Genomic DNA, 17766 nt, shown 5'->3' with positions numbered 1-17766 from the left:
GGGAAGGTTCACCACTGTTCCATGTTTTTGCCATTTGTGGATAATGGCTCTCACTGTGGTTCACTGGAGTCCCAAAGCTTTAGAAATGGCTTTATAACCTTTACCAGACTGATAGATCTCAGTTACTTCTGTTCTCATTTGTTCCTGAATTTCTTTGGATCTTGGCATGATGTCTAGCTTTTGAGGTGCTTTTGGTCTACTTCTCTGTGTCAGGCAGCTCCTATTGAAGTGATTTCTTGATTGAAACAGGTGTGGCAGTAATCAGGCCTGGGGGTGGCTACGGAAATTGAACTCAGGTGTGATACACCACAGTTAGGTTATTTTTAACAAGGGGCAATTACTTTTTCACACAGGGCCATGTAGGTTTGGATTTTTTCTCCTAAATAATAAAACCATCATTTAAAAACTGCATTTTGTGTTTACTTGTGTTATATTTGACTAATGGTTAAATGTGTTTGATGATCAGAAACATTTTGTGTGACAAACATGCAAAAGAATAAGAAATCAGGAAGGGGGCAAATAGTTTTTCACACCACTGTATATTTCCATTCTCTCCTAGTATTGCCTTTAGAAAGGACATGGGCGTGTAAGAAGCAGAAAAGACTGCATGCGACTTGAGTCCTGTTCATTCTACAAAGCAAATAACTACTATTAGAAAAGGGAGTGAGCGTGCAAAAGTCATTTGTGAGAGCAGAGGACACGGGATGTTCTGACAGATTGCACAGTTAAGCACCACAGTAGTAATACATGAATGGAAAATGTCGGGAATGAAAAGGGTTTGCGAGTGAGCGAGGCAATTTTTATAGCAATGAGAAATACAAATGTTTATCTTGTTTTGTTATGTTTCAAATTCATTAATTCAGATTATTTAAAATGGGTAATTTTTACAACCATTGGGTACTTTTCAGTTACTCATACAGTGGTGCCTCGGTTTGCGAGCATAATTTGTTCCAGAAACATGCTTGTAATCCAAAGCACTTGTATATCGAAGCAAATTTCCCCATAAGAAAAAATGGAAACTCTGCTGATCAGTTCCACAACCCAAAAATATTCATAAAAAATAATTAATACAAAATAGAAAGTAAAAATACATAAAACAAATTAACCTGCATTTTACCTTTGAAAAGAATCGTGGCTGGTGTGAGGGAGACGAGAGAGAGGAGAGGAAGAGGAGGGTTATTGTGTAGGACGACTTTCACCATAATTATTGGAATCCCTGCTATCTGTTGGGTCACTGGAATCTTGTTTGTCACTTTTAACAAGGAAACTTCTCCAATGACAGCTGCTTTTACCTCCTTTCGAGGATTTTGCAGAAATGTGACACTGCATTGTCGTTAAAAAGATTCATCGCTCGCACACAAAATGAAACAATGCTTTATGCACACCCTCACACACGTGGTCGCGATACTATAGTAAACGGTATACGCTCGTATGGATGTTGACTCTATGTGTGAGGCACGCCAACTGAGACCTAGCATGGGAGAGGATTACCCACAATCCCGCAGTGCGAGAGAGAAGAACCATCAGCTCAGTTGTGATCACGTCACGCTCAGCAGACAAAGCGTATACGTACTGCTCGTATTGCAAGAACTCGCTCGTTTAACAAGTTAAAGTTTATTACAATTTTTTTGCTCGTCTTGCAAACACTCGCAGACCAAGTTAGTCGCAATCCAAGGTTTTACTTGTAATTGTTAACTGTCTTGATTTTGTTTTTTTTTCCTCAGTTGTTAGACTGTCTCTTGTATGAAAATTAAACAAATAGGCTTACATTTGTGTTTCGCTATTATAGAAAAGAAACGGTAATGCCACAGCTGTATCAAATGTTTATTAAGAAGTTTAATGAAAGATAATGGACAGCACAGTGGCGCAGTGGGTAGCGCTGCTGCCTCGCAGTTAGGAGACTTGGGTTCGCTTCCCGGGTCCTCCCTGTGTGGAGTTTGCATGTTCTTCCAATGTCTGCGGAGGTTACCTCCCGGCGCTCCGGTTTCCTCCCACAGTCCAAAGACATGCAGGTTAGGTGCATTGGCGATTCTAAGTTGTCCCTAGTGGGTGTGTGTGTGCGCCCTGTGGTGGGCTGGCGCCCTGCCTTGCGCCCTGTGGTGGGCTGGGATTGGCTCCAGTAGACCCCCATGACCCTGTAGTTCGGATATAGCGGGTTGGATAATGGATGGATGGATGAAAGATAATGAATTTGATTTATTATTTTCTCTGGATCAGTGGAGAAATAGTATGTTGGCTCTTATACATCATTAGTTTGTGGACATCTAAGACTCTGGAAATGATAGGAGTAGAAGGCTGATGCCACAAACAATGAAAATATGGGAAAGGATAATCGATAAAAGGCTGAAAAGAGAGACAACAGTTTGGGGTTATGCAAGATATGATTTCTTCATGACACAGATTACAAGAAAATAAGAGAGAGAGAGAGAGAGACAGAAAGGATTGTGTTTGTAGATCTGGAGAAAGTGTGCGACAGAGTAGAAATGTGGAGATTTATGAGAGAGAAGGGAGTACCGGAGAAGTACAGCGCCCTTTGTAATGTTTGGGCCAAGACACATTTTTCCTGTGATTTGATTCACAATTTAAAATGACAAATGAAACAACTCAGTCATTGTGATTAAAGTGCACATTGCAGACTTTCAGTTAAGGGGATTGACAGGCATTTGGGTCACACCATGGAGCAATGACAACACTTTCTCTACATGGTTATCCGTCCCCCAAACAACATTTTCAGGACATCATCATTTTTGGGATAATTGGTGTCTCAGGTGTTTGTGATTCCCTTGGTGGGTTTCATGGCTTCATAAGACACCTCAGCTTACTTCTACCCTTTGGAGTCTGTGGTTGCAATTGTGCAACATGAGGACAAGAGCTGTTCTAATGAAAGTCAAAGAAGCCATTATGAGGCTGAATAACAAGAATAAGACCATTGGAGACATCAGGAAAACATTAGGATAACCAAAGTCAACTGTCTGGAATATCATGAAGAACAAAGAACGCACTGGTGAGCTCAGGAATCACAAAGGGACTCAAAATGCAAGGAAGACGTCCACTGCTGATGACAGAAAAATCCTCAACGTGGTCAAGAAAAAGCCCCCAACACCTGTCTGGCAGATCATACACAGCCTTCAGGTGGTCAATGTGAACGTGGCAGATCAGACTCTCTGCAGAAAACTTTATGGACAGAAATACAGAGGACACACTGCAAGATGAACACCACAGAAACAGGATGGGAAGATTACGGTTTCTGAAAAAGGACTTCAAAGAGCCTGCAGGATGCACCTGTTCCGACTTACAGACAAATTCAACTTAAGTATAAACCTACAGTCCCTATCTCGTACGTAACCCGGGGACTACCTGTGTTTGTGTGTGTATGTGTATGTATATATATATACAGTAATCCCTCGCTATATCGCGCTTTGACTTTCGCGGTTTCACTCTATCGCGGATTTTAAATGTAAGCACATCTAAACATATATCACAGATTTTTCACTGGTTCGCCGCTTTCTGGACAATGGGTCTTTTAATTTACGTTACATGCTTCCTCCGTTTGTTTGCCCTGTTGATTTCATACAAGGGACGCTATTGGCGGATGGCTTAGAAGCTACCCAATCAGAGCATGTATTGCATATTAACTAAAACTCCTCAATGCTATAAGATATGCTTCCCGCGCTGTGCTTGTTTGCTTTTCTCTATCTTTCTCACTCTCTCTGCCTGACGGAGGGGGTGTGAGCAGAGGGGCTGTTTGCACAGAGGCTGTTTGCACAGAGGACACGGACGCTCCTCTACAAAATGCCGCTTTATCGCGGTGCTTCTGTATACTTAAAAGCAGGTATTGATTTTTTGATTGTTTGCTTTTCTTTCGGCTCTCTCTGACATTCTCTGCTCTGACGCTCCTTTATGAAGGCTCCTTTGAAGATAAGATATGTTTGCTTTCTTTTAATTGTGAGAAAGAACTGTCATCTCTGTCTTGTCATGGAGCACAGTTTAAACGTTTGACTAAAGGGTGTTATTTCATGTCTAGAGGGCTCTAATAATGTTAACAGGGTGGGAGAGTTAATAAGGGCTTAAATTATATAAAAATAACCATACAAACATATGGTTTCTACTTCGCGGATTTTCACCTATCGGGGGGTCTGGAACGCAACCCCCGCGATCGAGGAGGGATTACTGTGTGTATATATATATACACACACACTGCTCAAAAGAATTAAAGGAACACTTTTTAATCAGAGTATAGCATAAAGTCAATGAAACTTATGGGATATTAATCTGGTCAGTTAAGTAGCAGAGGGGTTGTTAATCAGTTTCAGCTGCTGTGGTGTTAATGAAATTAACAACAGATGCACTAGAGGGGCAACAATGAGATGAACCCCAAAACAGGAATGGTTTAACAGGTGGAGGCCACTGACATTTTCCCTCCTCATCTTTTCTGACTGTTTCTTCACTAGTTTTGCATTTGGCTACAGTCAGTGTTACTACTGGTAGCATGAGGCGATACCTGGACCCTACAGAGGTTGCACAGGTAGTCCAACTTCTCCAGGATGGCACATCAATACGTGTCATTGCCAGAAGGTTTGCTGTGTCTCCCTGCACAGTCTCAAGGGCATGGAGGAGATTCTAGGAGACAAGCAGTTACTCTAGGAGAGCTGGAGAGGGCCATAGAAGGTCCATAACACATCAGCAGGACCAGTATCTGCTCCTTTGGGCAAGGAGGAACAGGATGAGCACTGCCAGAGCCCTACAAAATGACCTCCAGCAGGCCACTGGTGTGAATGTCTCTGACCAAACAACCAGAAAGACTTCATGAGGGTGACCCAAGGGCCCCATTTCCTCTAATGGGCCCTGAGCTCACTGCCCAGCAGCATGCAGCTCGATTGGCATTGCCATAGAATACCAGAATTGGCAGATGCACCACTGGTGCCCTGTGCTTTTACAGATGAGAGCAGGTTCACCCTGAGCACGTGACAGAAGTGAAAGGGTCTGGAGAAGCCATGGAGAACATTATGCTGCCTGTAACATCATTCAGCATGAGCAGTTTGGTGGTGGGTTAATGATTGTCTGGGGAGACATATCCATGGAGGGTCACACAGACCGCTACAGGCTTGACAAAGGCACCTTGGCTGCCATTAGGTATCAGGATGAAATCCTTGGACCCACTGTCAGACCCTGTGCTGGTACAGTGGCTCCTGGTGCACGACAATTCCTGGCCTCATGTGGTGAGAGTATGCAGGCAGTTTCTGGAGGATGAAGGAATTGATACCATTGACTGGCCACCACACTTTCCTGACCTAAATCCAATAGAACACCTCTGGGACATTATGTTTTGGTCCATCCAATGCCACCAGGTTGCACCTCAGACTGTCCAGGAGCTCAGTGATGCCCTGGTCCAGATCTGGGAGGAGATCCCCACAACACCATCTGTCATCTCATTAGAAGCATGCACCGATGTTGTCAGGCATGTATACAAGAACACAGGGGCCATACAAAGTGCTGCATACAATTTTAAGTTGCTGCAATTAAATTTTGGCAAAATGGACTAGCCTGCCACATAATTTTTTCACTCTGATTTTTGGGGCGTCTTTGAATTCAGGGCTCTTTAGGTTGATCATTTTCATTTCCATCAAGCGATGTGGCATCCTTTCGTTCCTAACACATTACCCAGTCTATATCAGTATAGATATCCAGGAGGATTTCTTTTTCCCATTGAGATCTGATGTGTTTTCAAAGTGTTCCTTTAATTTTATATATATATATATATGTATATATATGTATATATATATATATATATGTATATATATATATATATGTATATATATATGTATATGTATATATATATATATATATATATATATATATATATATATATATATATATATATATATATATATATATATATATATATATATATATATATATATATATATGTATATGTATATATATATATATATATATATATATATATATATATATATATATATATATATATATATATGTATATGTATATATATATATATATATATATATATATATATATATATATATATATATATATATATATATATATATATATATATATATATATATATATATATATGTATATATATATATATATATATATATATATATATATATATATATATATGTATATATATATATATATATATGTATATATATATATATATATGTATGTATATATATATATATATATATATGTATGTATATATGTATATGTATATATATATATATGTATATGTATATATATGTATATGTATATATATGTATATGTATATATGTATATATATATATATATATATATATATATATATATATATATATATATATATATATATATATATATATATATATATATATATATATGTAATAGTATAGACCATATGTGGACAGAACTAACCAGATGCACTTATTACTTATATACGATTAGCTCGTACTTGATCAAGTATATCATACATGCTTGTGTTTGACTTTAGCAAAAGACAAATACTCGGTTTAAACATTTAATAAAGAAATGCAGTCTTAAAAATAAACAAACGAAATTTTAATCAAAACTGTTTAATATTTTAAAAATCTGAACTTTTAGTCCTTTACTAGTAGGGTTTTCCACACTTACATTTAAGATTGCTTTTGTGTGTTTTGTTTTCTCTGTTTTAGGTTTTCCTTTAAAAGATGCCGCTTCACAGATACCCTCCTCGCATCTGGGATTCTCTGAAGTTAAAACAGGGGATTTATGCCCGGCTGCCCGAGCACTACCTCCGTACGCTGCAGGAAAGCCAACCACCCACGCCTGTCCACTGGAAACCCCATGGTGTTAAATACAAAGTAAATGCCAAGACGGGAGAAAGGGAGCGAGTTCAGGATGTACCAATTCCTGTTTACTACCCGCCAGAGTCTCAGAAGGGTTTGTGGGGAGGTGAAGGTTGGATACAGGGATACAGATATTCCAGCAATAACAAGGTGAGCGTAACAACATCTTGAATTTCACTATTTTTTTTTGGTTAATTACTGCAGCACAGCAAAGGACAGCATTGGTTAGATTTGAAATGCCATGCAGTTAATGTCCTCACAGAGTTGCTCATTACTTCAAAATGATCAGCCTGTGTTGCATGCTGACTAGCACATGCAAGAATTTCACAGTGCCCTGTATGTCCTATAAATCTGTACACTCTGCTTTTTTGTGACGGTATGTGCCTACATATTAAATGACTCTATAATCAATTGCATGATGTCCACATTTGTATATATTTTTTTTACCCGTCACTATATGTTCTATGTTAGCTGGTTGTGTTACATACTTCATTCCTACATATTGCTTAATGGTCTTGTTGGTCCTTTTTTTGTTTGTTTTATTAAAACGCTACCCCTGCTTAATAATTTCATGGTGACATCACTACATCACCATTGTTATTTATGTGGCAGTGTAATAGAAACTTAATAATTATATCCAAAATAGCAAATGTGTACTTACAGTCAAAGTAAAAAGTATGTAAACCCCTAGGGATTATTTATATTTATGTCTAATTCCCATGTAAAACATGGTTGTATCTTCATGTCAGTCATAATAATGAACAAACACAGTCTCCTATAGCTTAAGATACACAGATTTTCAGAGAATTTTTGACCATATTGAATAAATCATTCATAATGTGAAACTGAAGGTTGGAAAAAGTAAGTGAACCCTAAGCTAGTGACTTTTTAAAAAGCTCACTGCAGTCCGAATTTTGCACACCTGGGGCCTCATGTATAAACGGTGCGTATGCACAGAAATGTTGCCTAAGAACGTTTCCACGTTCAAATCACGATGTATAAAACCTAAACTTGGCGTAAAGCCACACACATTTCTATGGTAGCTCATACCCTGTCGTGTGCAAGTTCTCCACTTGGTTTTGCAGACTGGCAGCACCCAGCGTCAAAGCAGTGCTAATGTTCCTGTGTGGTTACCCGTTCTTTTTTTAGATCCATATCCCTGACGCAGCTTTATAAATACACTGAAATTAACCGCATATTGTTTATTAGTTTAAGGCATTTGATTGTAATTAACCAGTAACAATATAATGCTCCACTGAATAGCCAAACTATTCTAAATACAGTAGCTGCTTTAGCATTCTTACTCTCACTGCACTCAGAGTAATTATATCACTGTATCTGAGTGGGGAATCAAAGATCTACAGAAACTGAGAAAGAGAATTATCAGTACACAGCATCAAGCACACGCTGCCTCAACCATGCTGTCTATTAAACTGCTCTCACACGGCAAACATTTCAAAGCCTTTCCTGTACGGACCTCATGGTTCAGAACTATAAAGGCAAACAATCAAGTGCTCCTTGTAGAACTGTTTGTACTTATAAGTACAATCACCCCACTGTAAACTTGCACTACAGTTATAATATTGCACAACCTGAGCCAATTTATAAAGCGCGTATTTACATATGATGACAATATCATTTTTAAGATGAAATGCAGCAAAATATGTTTATTGTATTATACAGATAAAACTGTAAACTGTAAAATAATCTATTTTGTTAATAATTAATCATGTGAGGACACGGTGCCACAGCGCTAGCTAGAAGCTTGCGCTCCGTTCACGGATTGTTCCTGCCTCGCGCTGTATTCTTACTGGGGTTGGCGCGACACTGGAAGGATAGATGGATAGAATAATTTAACATGTACTACAAAGATATTTCAATGTTCATTAAAAGTTTTGAAGAATCAGCGTTCTAAGCTGACAGATGGCTTAATGTCTATTACAGAGCTGATTGTGTGGCGACTGGGTATTTGGAGAAAGAAAAGTAAGGACAGGAATTGGGGGTTAGTACGTTTGAAAGAGACAGTACTGCTGTAATAAATTATTTCATCGAAGGTTGTGCAATAAGCATCTTGCGTGAGACATGAACAATCACTGCGCCACCATGTCCCCATGTTTAATAACATGATTTAACTCCTATCATCATGAAAATGATATCACGTATACATCTCAGTATTTTAATTATTCAGAGAGCTGTAATATAACGCATATAATGGATCCTGTGTCCTGTCGGAGGAAGAGAGAAAACCGGTTTAAGAAGCACATAGTGATTCACACACACAGAGCACATAGAAGAACAAATAAAAAAACAAAGCATTTAAAGTGCTACTTTAGTTACGGTGGGATTTGAGAAACTAGTAATTTAAACGATTTTAAGATGAAGTTTATGATCTACTTTAATGACAAACTACGTGATTAAAGTGGAAATTTCGAGATTAAAGTTGAAATTGCATGCTTTTTTCCCCACTGTGTGTCTGTAACCTAATAAGCTTTCATGTGACACTCAGACGGTGGGCTATGACTCCCCTTTTCACGGCGACTTTGATATCTGACAACTTTTTTATTTCGGGCACTGTGCGACTTTGTGAACTTGAGCTTGCGAGTTTCTTTTGTTGTTTATATCACTGTTTAAACCAACAAATATTACGTTTTTCCTTGCCTCCACTTGGTATTCGCTGAAATTCTTCTATTTTTCCCCCCGTGCTTTTACTATTGCCTTTTCACAGAATGCTGAGCTTAAGGGCTATTTATATTGATTTGCATATTCAAAGAGGCATAATTTTGGGAGGAGTTGGGGCGGGAGAGCAGGCATGTGCACGTGCATTACTTTTCACGCTGACGGGGATTTATGTAGTGGAAGAAAGTGGAAGTTGGCGAAAGCACAAATTTATGCATCTAGATTTCTTTTGTGCGTAAGAACATTTCAGCTTTTGTGCTTATGCCATGTTTTAGTGCGAATTCTACACACGGCGTTATACATGAGGCCCCTGAAGTCAATTTAATGAAACAAGTTCAGAGGTGTGGACTTGAATTACTTTGATTGATAAATGATAAAAAACACTATAAAGTTTGAGCTTTTTACAAGACGCATATCCAGGATGGGAATCATGCCTCGCACAAAAGAGCTGTCTGAAGAGTTACGATCGAGAATTGTTCATCTACGTAAGACTGGAAAGGGTTACAAAGTCATCTCAAAGATTTTAGATATTCATCAGTCTACTGTTAGGCAAGTTGTCTATAAATGGAGACAATTTGGTATTGTGTCTACTCTGCCTAGAAGTGGGTGCCCTGCCAAGATGACCCCAAGAGCACAACGCAAAGTCAGCAATGAGGTAAAGAAGAACCCTAGAGTGACGGCAAAGGACTTGAAGAAGTCATCAGAACTGGCTAACATCTCAGTTAATGAGTCAACTATACGCAAAACACTGAACAAGAAAGGAGTCCATGGCAGGACACCAAGAAGGAAGCCACTGCTATCAAAAAAGAACATTACTGAACGCCTGAAGTTTGTCAAAGAGCACTTGGACACTCCACAACGGTACTGGGAAAACATTTTGTGGAGTGATGAAACCAAAACTGAACTATTTGGGAGGAACAAGCAGAACTTCATTTGGTATAAAAAGAGCACTGCATATCAACATCAAAACATCATCCCTACAGTAAAGTATGGTGGAAGGAACATCATGATTTGGGCCTGGTTTGCTGCATCAGGGCCTGGACAGCAGCTTGCCATCATTGTGGGGAAAATGAAATCACAAGTTTATCAACAAATTCTCCAGGATAATGTGAGGGTGTCTGTCCATCAACTTAAGCCCAGAAGAGGCTGGGTGATGCAACAGGACAATGACCCCAAACATGGCAGCAAATCCACAGCACAGTGGCTTCAGAAGAACAAACTGCGCCTTTTGGAGCGGCCCAGTCAGAGCCAAGATCTCAATCCTATTGAGATGCTGCAGATTGACTTGAAGAGAGAGAGCCATACACAGAAGACAAGCAAAGAATTCTGCAGGGAAGAATGGGTTCAAATTCCTCTCGCATGATGTGCAGGTCTGATCTGCAGTTACAGGAAGCGTCTGGTTGAAGTCATTGCTGCCAAATGAGGGTCAACCAGTTATTAAATCCTAAGGTTCTTTTACTTTTTCCACTACCACTGTGAACGTTGAATACGTTTGTAAAATAAAGACCTGAATTTTTTGTGTGTCATTGGCTTAAGCTCATTGTGTATATCAGTACCTGTGACTTAGATGAAAATCAGATCACTCTTTTGACCAATTCATGCAGTAAACCAGGTAATTCCAAAGGGCTCACATGCTTTTTACTTTGACTGTACATGCAATTACTAATTAGTTTTTTTTTTTTTTTAGTTTCTAAGTATTCGAAATTCATTAGTGAAAACATGCAAAAAGTTTGGAATTTTCTTTAACTCAGCCAATTTAAGCACTGATTGCCTTGCGGGACTATAACACATTTTTTGTAGATCACAGAGCTTGTTATTAACTTGTGCTTGATATTCTTCAATTTTGGAAATTCTGTGTTTGTAATTTTAAACTGTGAAGCACCATATTATGCAGTTCAGTACTTTTGACAATTTGTCAATTTCAGATTTTTAACGTTATGTTTTACCAGATAAACAATTTAGCGCTAGGACTCTCGGCCGTCATGTACCTTCACAGTACCTCAGACTTGATCTAAATACAGAGTATGAGTACCATGTGGTCGAAATTTAACATCTGATTAAAGAAAGGAACATCCTCTAACAGGACAAATCAATTATCAAGCAGGAGAAAAGCTGTTCATTGTATCTTTTAATTACTCCTCGGCAAAATGCCTTAGAGGGAGCATTCTTCAAGTACAATCTGTTACAGCCTGATCACAATGGTCAAAGAAACAAAGAATAAAGGTTCATTTTATAAACTACTGAATTTACATACAGTGTCAATCAATGCATACAGTTTTCTCTGGTTGGCTCATTAGTTTACAGCCAAATGATTTATATAAAAGTATATTATATTCTGGTTCTTATACTTTTGAGTTGCACCACCACCCTTGAAATTTCTGTGCGTATAACAATTGTCCATTCTTGTTGCTTATTGTACATCTGCTGATTTCTTAGTCATCCTTCAGTATATTTTGTATATTACATCAGCCTTTCTTCTGGTACATTCTTTATACCATCTCAGTATTTGTCCTAAATCAAATCTTATATTTCAGTGCATATTTTGTTTTTCACTTCACCCCATTTATTAATCCTTGTGAACTGGGACCCGGACACAGGCAGGCGGACAACATAGTTCCACCACACACTCGTTTATTTACAATATTTACAATTAGAACGTGCACAAACCCCAGTGCCTCTTGCACCGATTCCCCAAAGTCCAGACCACACTCTCAGTCACTGTGCCTCTCTCTTGACCGCCTCCCGTCCTCTCGCCAGCTCTGTCCTCTTCCACCCGACATCCACCATCGACTGAAGGGAGGCAGCCCCTTATATGGGAACCCGGGTGGGCTCCAGCTGCTTCCTGACACTCCCTCTTGGACACACTCCTGTGTGGCGGAAGTGCCGGCTGTGCACCCGGAAGCCGCCCGGGTGTCTCCTGTCATCTTCTCCCCAGCACTTCCTGGTGTGGCGGAAGTGCTGGGCTCCAGGGTTCCTCAGGCACCGGGGCGCCGCCTGGCGGTGGCCACGGGTCCCTACAGGGCCTGGGCTTCCAAGCCCTTTACCCGAGGCCCCCTACATAACCAGGATGGACGCCCCCTCACGGTCTGGAGGAGGCACCACACCCTTTATGGTATTTCTTTAAGATGAATGCTATGTTACCCTAAAATTATTCTTCCACAACCGCCACCTTTTTGTTTACAAAAAAAGATAATTTGATTACACTAAGATGATTTGATTTAACTTAGTATGTAATCACTAGCATCAGTGGTCCAGTGCACTTCTCAGGTTACCACGTTGTTCTGTCCACCCATCTTGTACTAAATATGATGCGCTTTTCCTTCAGGGTTTTCCAAGGAATGGATTCAGCAAAGTGCCTGAAATGTTCTGTAGGGATTTTGTTTTTACGCATGCTAGCCTGATAGCATCTTGGAGTTCCTGCTGACTTACCTGCCACACATTTGTACTGTGAAACTCTTGTGATGTGGATTGAGATGTGAGGTCTGTACAGGCCACTGGGATCAACTGATCTCAATGTCCTGTTCATGGAATCGGCTTGAGATTTGGACTGTCACAAGTAATTGATTTACTTGGCTAACTTTTCAAAGTTGGAAGGTTGCCATTCAATTTCCATTATTACCAGAAGGGATCCTACTTTGCTGGGCCCATGAGCAAGGCCCTTAACCTGGAAATTGCTCCAGGGTTGCTATACAATGGCTGACCCTGTGCTGTGACTCCCAAAGTTCATGTGAAAAGACCATTTCCCCTCGGGGACTAATAAAGTGTATCAGAGCAAAAAAAATGTGTAGATGTGTGTATACAAACACAATTATTTCTAATCTCTATTTGCGAATTCTTGTTTCTACAAGGTGAATTGCTTGAAGTACTCGTCTATAAATGATTATTCTATTAGACTGATGCTGTAATATTATTCAGATTTCTTTTTTTTTTTTTATTTAATAACATTGTGCAGCTTTCTACTCGAGTGAAAAAGGTCTGGAAGCCTCAGCTTTTTACCCGGGACCTGTACAGTGAAATTCTTAACACCAAGTTTAGCATCACTGTGACCAGTCGAACCCTAGATCTGATTGACGCAGTTTATGGTTTTGATTACTACATTCTCAAGGTGAGCCCCTCTTTAAAAATGAATACTGCCATGTGTGGTGTTTTTTATTTTAGTTTTTTTCTATTTTCAAAACTGTTCACATTAACTAATCCTGTTTTCCTGCTGTGTTCCAAAGACTAGTTGTTAGTTTGATTCACAATTCTAAATTGACTCAATGCCAGTAAGTGTGCTGTAGTTGATAATCTTGCAGCCCTTATTAAGAAAAGTAGAACATGATTAGATTAGATAATACTTTGTCTCCAAGGGTAAACTATAACCTTATAAAAGCTCAAGAGAAGAAAAAGAAGAAGAAAAAAATATATAGTGACGTGTGAGTCCCTATCTTGCACCCCAAAACACATCTTTATTCAGCCTGAAACAAGAACAGCCTGGTTATTTATTGTAGCGGGATCTGTTATCTCTACCATGGTTGACAAACACGGAATATAACTTGAACACAACACATCATCCGAATATGAACCTGATTGAAAGAAATAATGATAATCAAACCTTGATGACTGCAACAGTCATAACAGTGACAAAACTATTACATTGGCGCGTGTGTGTGTGTATATAATATATATATATATATATATATATATATATATATATATATATATATATAATATAAAACAATTATATTGTCAATCATGTTACGTTATTTTTTAAATGTTTCCTGGCTGAAATATGGTACTTATTTCGGTGGTATGATGCCACTGTTGGCCGCCATATTGAACTTTTCAACTGTCTTTGTTACTTACAGGCCCATCTTCAAGAAATTTGATACGCGGGTTCCCAGCGCTAACTGAATCCTACTTACGTACATATATAAGTCCATAGCCTGCAGCTCGGTCACCGTGTGAGGCGGCATTGGGTCCCCCATCCCAACGCCTCCCACGTTGTTGGCTGCCTGCCAATATAAGGCCGTCCATCGCTCCGGTCTCTACATTCCCTTCCTTGCTTCGCCACAGTATTCACGTCTCCCTGCTGATAACTACAGCCTTTTTATTTAATCCACAGCTTCTCCGCTGTTTTATTGTTCATTTATTACGATTATAGTTATTGTGTGTGTCCTGCGGTGGGTTGGCACCCTGCCCAGGATTAGTTCCTGCCTTGTGCCCTGTGTTGGCTGGGATTGGCTCCAGCAGACCCCCGTGACCCTGTGTTCGGATTCAGCGGGTTGGATGATGGATGGATAGTTATTGTGTAGGTATTTTAGACTTACTTTACATTGTTCAGGTACCCATTTCCTTTATCATTCTAACCGTACCCCCATTACCATGTCTATCAAGGTGATCACCATCGATCAAAGAACTGTCACTTACCGAGTGGTTTCCATGCCCGGAGATGGCACCTGCCTTTTCCATTCTCTTTGTTACATATTGCACAGCCATATCAAGCTCACTCTTGATATCCGGAGGAACATTGTGTCTTATGTATTGAATGACTGGGACAGGTTCAAGGTGTGGACTGATGACGGTACAGGAGATAATTATACTACACAGGAGCACTAGAAGAGTGAAATGCTTAAGCCCTTCACCTATGATTCTGCATGTGAGTTGATGGCTGCCGCTGAATTGTTCGGTTGTCGCTTTCAAGTGTACCGAAATGGCCAAATATTTTACACCTTTCGACAACCGCCAATGCCTCTTAAACATCTTTGATTCAGAGGTTATGATTTCAGTAGTGGACACCTTGATGTTTATGAATGTTTAAACTCTCAAAAGCTGGATGTGAAGTTATCGATGAAACTGGTTGTATACTTACAACGCTTGACAGATGCCGAATGTCACTTCAACACAAGTCCTACAAATACTGTCGTAATTGAAACAAACCATGAAACTCAAACCGATTATGACAGCAGCAATCCAAGCTGTGAGATTTGAAACAAGATTACTGTTCACATGGCCAACTGTAAGTTACATGCTCAAGAGTAAGCTCAGCGCACAGCTTGGTCATATTACAACCGGAGGGCCGGACTCACAATGTGGTATACAAAGAGATCCTTAACAAATAATTATTAGTTGTGGGCGCAGCCCGGACACAGACAGGCAGACATGTTGTTAAACACCACCACACGTTTATTTACACTGTTGTTTACAATTTAAAGTGCTCACACAAAACCCCAAACATAGTCCTGGCCGCACAATGCCTTCCTCTTCGGGCCGCCTCCACTCTCTCTCCTGCTTTGTCCTGCTTCCACCCGACTCCAGCCTCAAATGAAGGGAGACGTCCCCTTTTATCTCATCCCGGATGAGCTCCAGGTGTTTCCCGGCATTCCTCCCTGGACACGCCCCAGTGTGGCGGAAATGCCGGCTGTTCTGCCGGAAGCTCTCTGGGTGTCCCTTGTCTTCTTCCCCCCCAGCACTTCCTGGTGTGGCGGAAGTGCTGAGGTCCAGGGTCCCCAAGGCATTGGGGCGCTCCCTGGCGGTGACCACGGGTTCCTACAAGGTTGGGCTTCCAAGCCCTCTACCCGTGGCCCCCATACCAACCAGGATGGCGGCCCCCACGTGATCCATGGCGGGCGTAGACCCTCTTCCGGTCCCTCAAGGCGTCCCGGCCAGGTCGTTGCCCCTGGCATCCCTGACATGGTATTTCTTTCCTCAGTTTAAAAAGGTTTAATTTTCTTCTTAATAAAAAGTTTAAGGCAGTACTTCACTGCTGCAAAGCGCGGATATTTTGCTAGTATATATATATAAAGGTGCATTGACAAAGTATTGAGCAAAGGCTGTGAATACTTCTGTACATGTGATTTCTGTTTTTTTATTTTTAATAAATTTGCAAAAGCCTGAAGTAAACTTTTTTCACGTTGTCATTATGGGGTGTTGTGTGTAGAATTCTGAGGAAAAAATTTAATTTAATCCATTTTGGAATAAGGCTGTAACATAACGAAATGTGGAAAGAGTGATGTGCTGTGAATTCTTTCCGGATGCACTGTAGTTGTTTCAACTTCCAAAGCGATTTGAGGGTGGCCAGTTTTGAATTGTTTCATTTATCCTTGTCATCCTTGGACGAGCTGCTCCTCTGATATGGTGTGAGATGGCTCCTTTGACTGTAGTAATCGCAGTGCTACCTGCTTGGTACAGGAATATTTAATATAACCCACTTCACATTCCTGAATGTCTCTTAAATTCACTGATGTTGTGGACATAAGGTTGTCTTCAGATCCACCATGCTTACAACGTGACATGATCTAAAAAGTGATTATCTTTCAGGGACTGGTCATTTTCTTATAATTATGAGTTTTGCTTTACTCCAACCATCTTCTTTTCTTAAGTTTGTAAAGGAAAAAAGACGACACACATGAGGAAGAAATAAATTGGTAATCAATTAAAGAAATCTCGTCAGGTTTGAGTCAGGAACCTGGCAGGAGGAAACTTGCTCATTGTGTCTTTAAAGATGGAGTGTCCCCACCGATCCCCACAACAGTCTGCTAAAGGAATTTTCCCCGAGCAGAGATGTCACAGAATGATCACAGAACAAAGTTACAGTCCCATAATTCTAAACAATTGAATTCACACAACATTGCTGAATTAATGCTTACATATTACCTGACATTTACTGTGATTGGCTCATTAGCTTACACACACATAACACATTTATTCTGATTGGTTAAAAGACATGAGATGTTTTCAACAGAGAGCATAGCCAGCTTGCATACCCAAAATAAGTCTATTTCCACTACATTCTTGTTCTTCTTAAACATTTCTTAAGTCCAGCGTACCTTACCCTTCTTTTATGAAATGTTCTCTTTACGTGACAACTGTCAAGTCTTACTCTGTACATGACATTCAGCCACTTCTTAAACCACCAGGTGCATTTTATCTGTTTGTTGCTCACACACCCTGGCTTGCTTAACTGTTCATGCTACTTCTTAAGATGAACACTATATTTTAAAAAGCATATGCAATAACTGTATTACCTTTAGATAACTACACTACCCCTTGATATCCTTCACTTTCTCTCTCACACACACACTAGAGTGCCTTATTGTAAAAAGAAATAATGATCTGATGCATATCTTATTGCATGTGTAACTAGCATAGCATTGTCAAACCTGCTCATTCCAGTTCAAATTCGTGATGGTCCAGAGACTCTGTCAGCAGGAACCAACCCTACACAGGATGCCAGTCAATCGCAAGGGCCAGGTTAGAGTTGCCAGTTTAACCGTATTTGTGCAT

The 17766-nt window shown here is 39.9% G+C and overlaps 1 protein-coding gene across 2 annotated transcripts in view; it reads left to right on the top strand.

Moving 5' to 3' along the window:
- Nucleotides 1-17766, top strand: part of mrpl28 (mitochondrial ribosomal protein L28) — a 48032-nt gene that overhangs the window by 2013 nt on the left and 28253 nt on the right. For both annotated transcript variants that reach the window (XR_005635500.1, XM_039768087.1), the window contains exons 2-3: nt 6673-6975; nt 13454-13606. Coding sequence is in view for 1 of the 2 variants with exons in the window: in XM_039768087.1 (XP_039624021.1) it covers nt 6688-6975; nt 13454-13606 (441 nt within the window). In the remaining variant the exon portion in view is untranslated. The remainder of the gene's footprint in view (nt 1-6672; nt 6976-13453; nt 13607-17766) is intronic.

Source organism: Polypterus senegalus, chromosome 11, assembly GCF_016835505.1.
Source record: "Polypterus senegalus isolate Bchr_013 chromosome 11, ASM1683550v1, whole genome shotgun sequence".
Taxonomy (NCBI): Eukaryota; Metazoa; Chordata; class Cladistia; order Polypteriformes; family Polypteridae; genus Polypterus; species Polypterus senegalus.
Note: the sequence above shows the minus strand (reverse complement) of the source record. Positions and strands in the feature narration are given on the sequence as shown.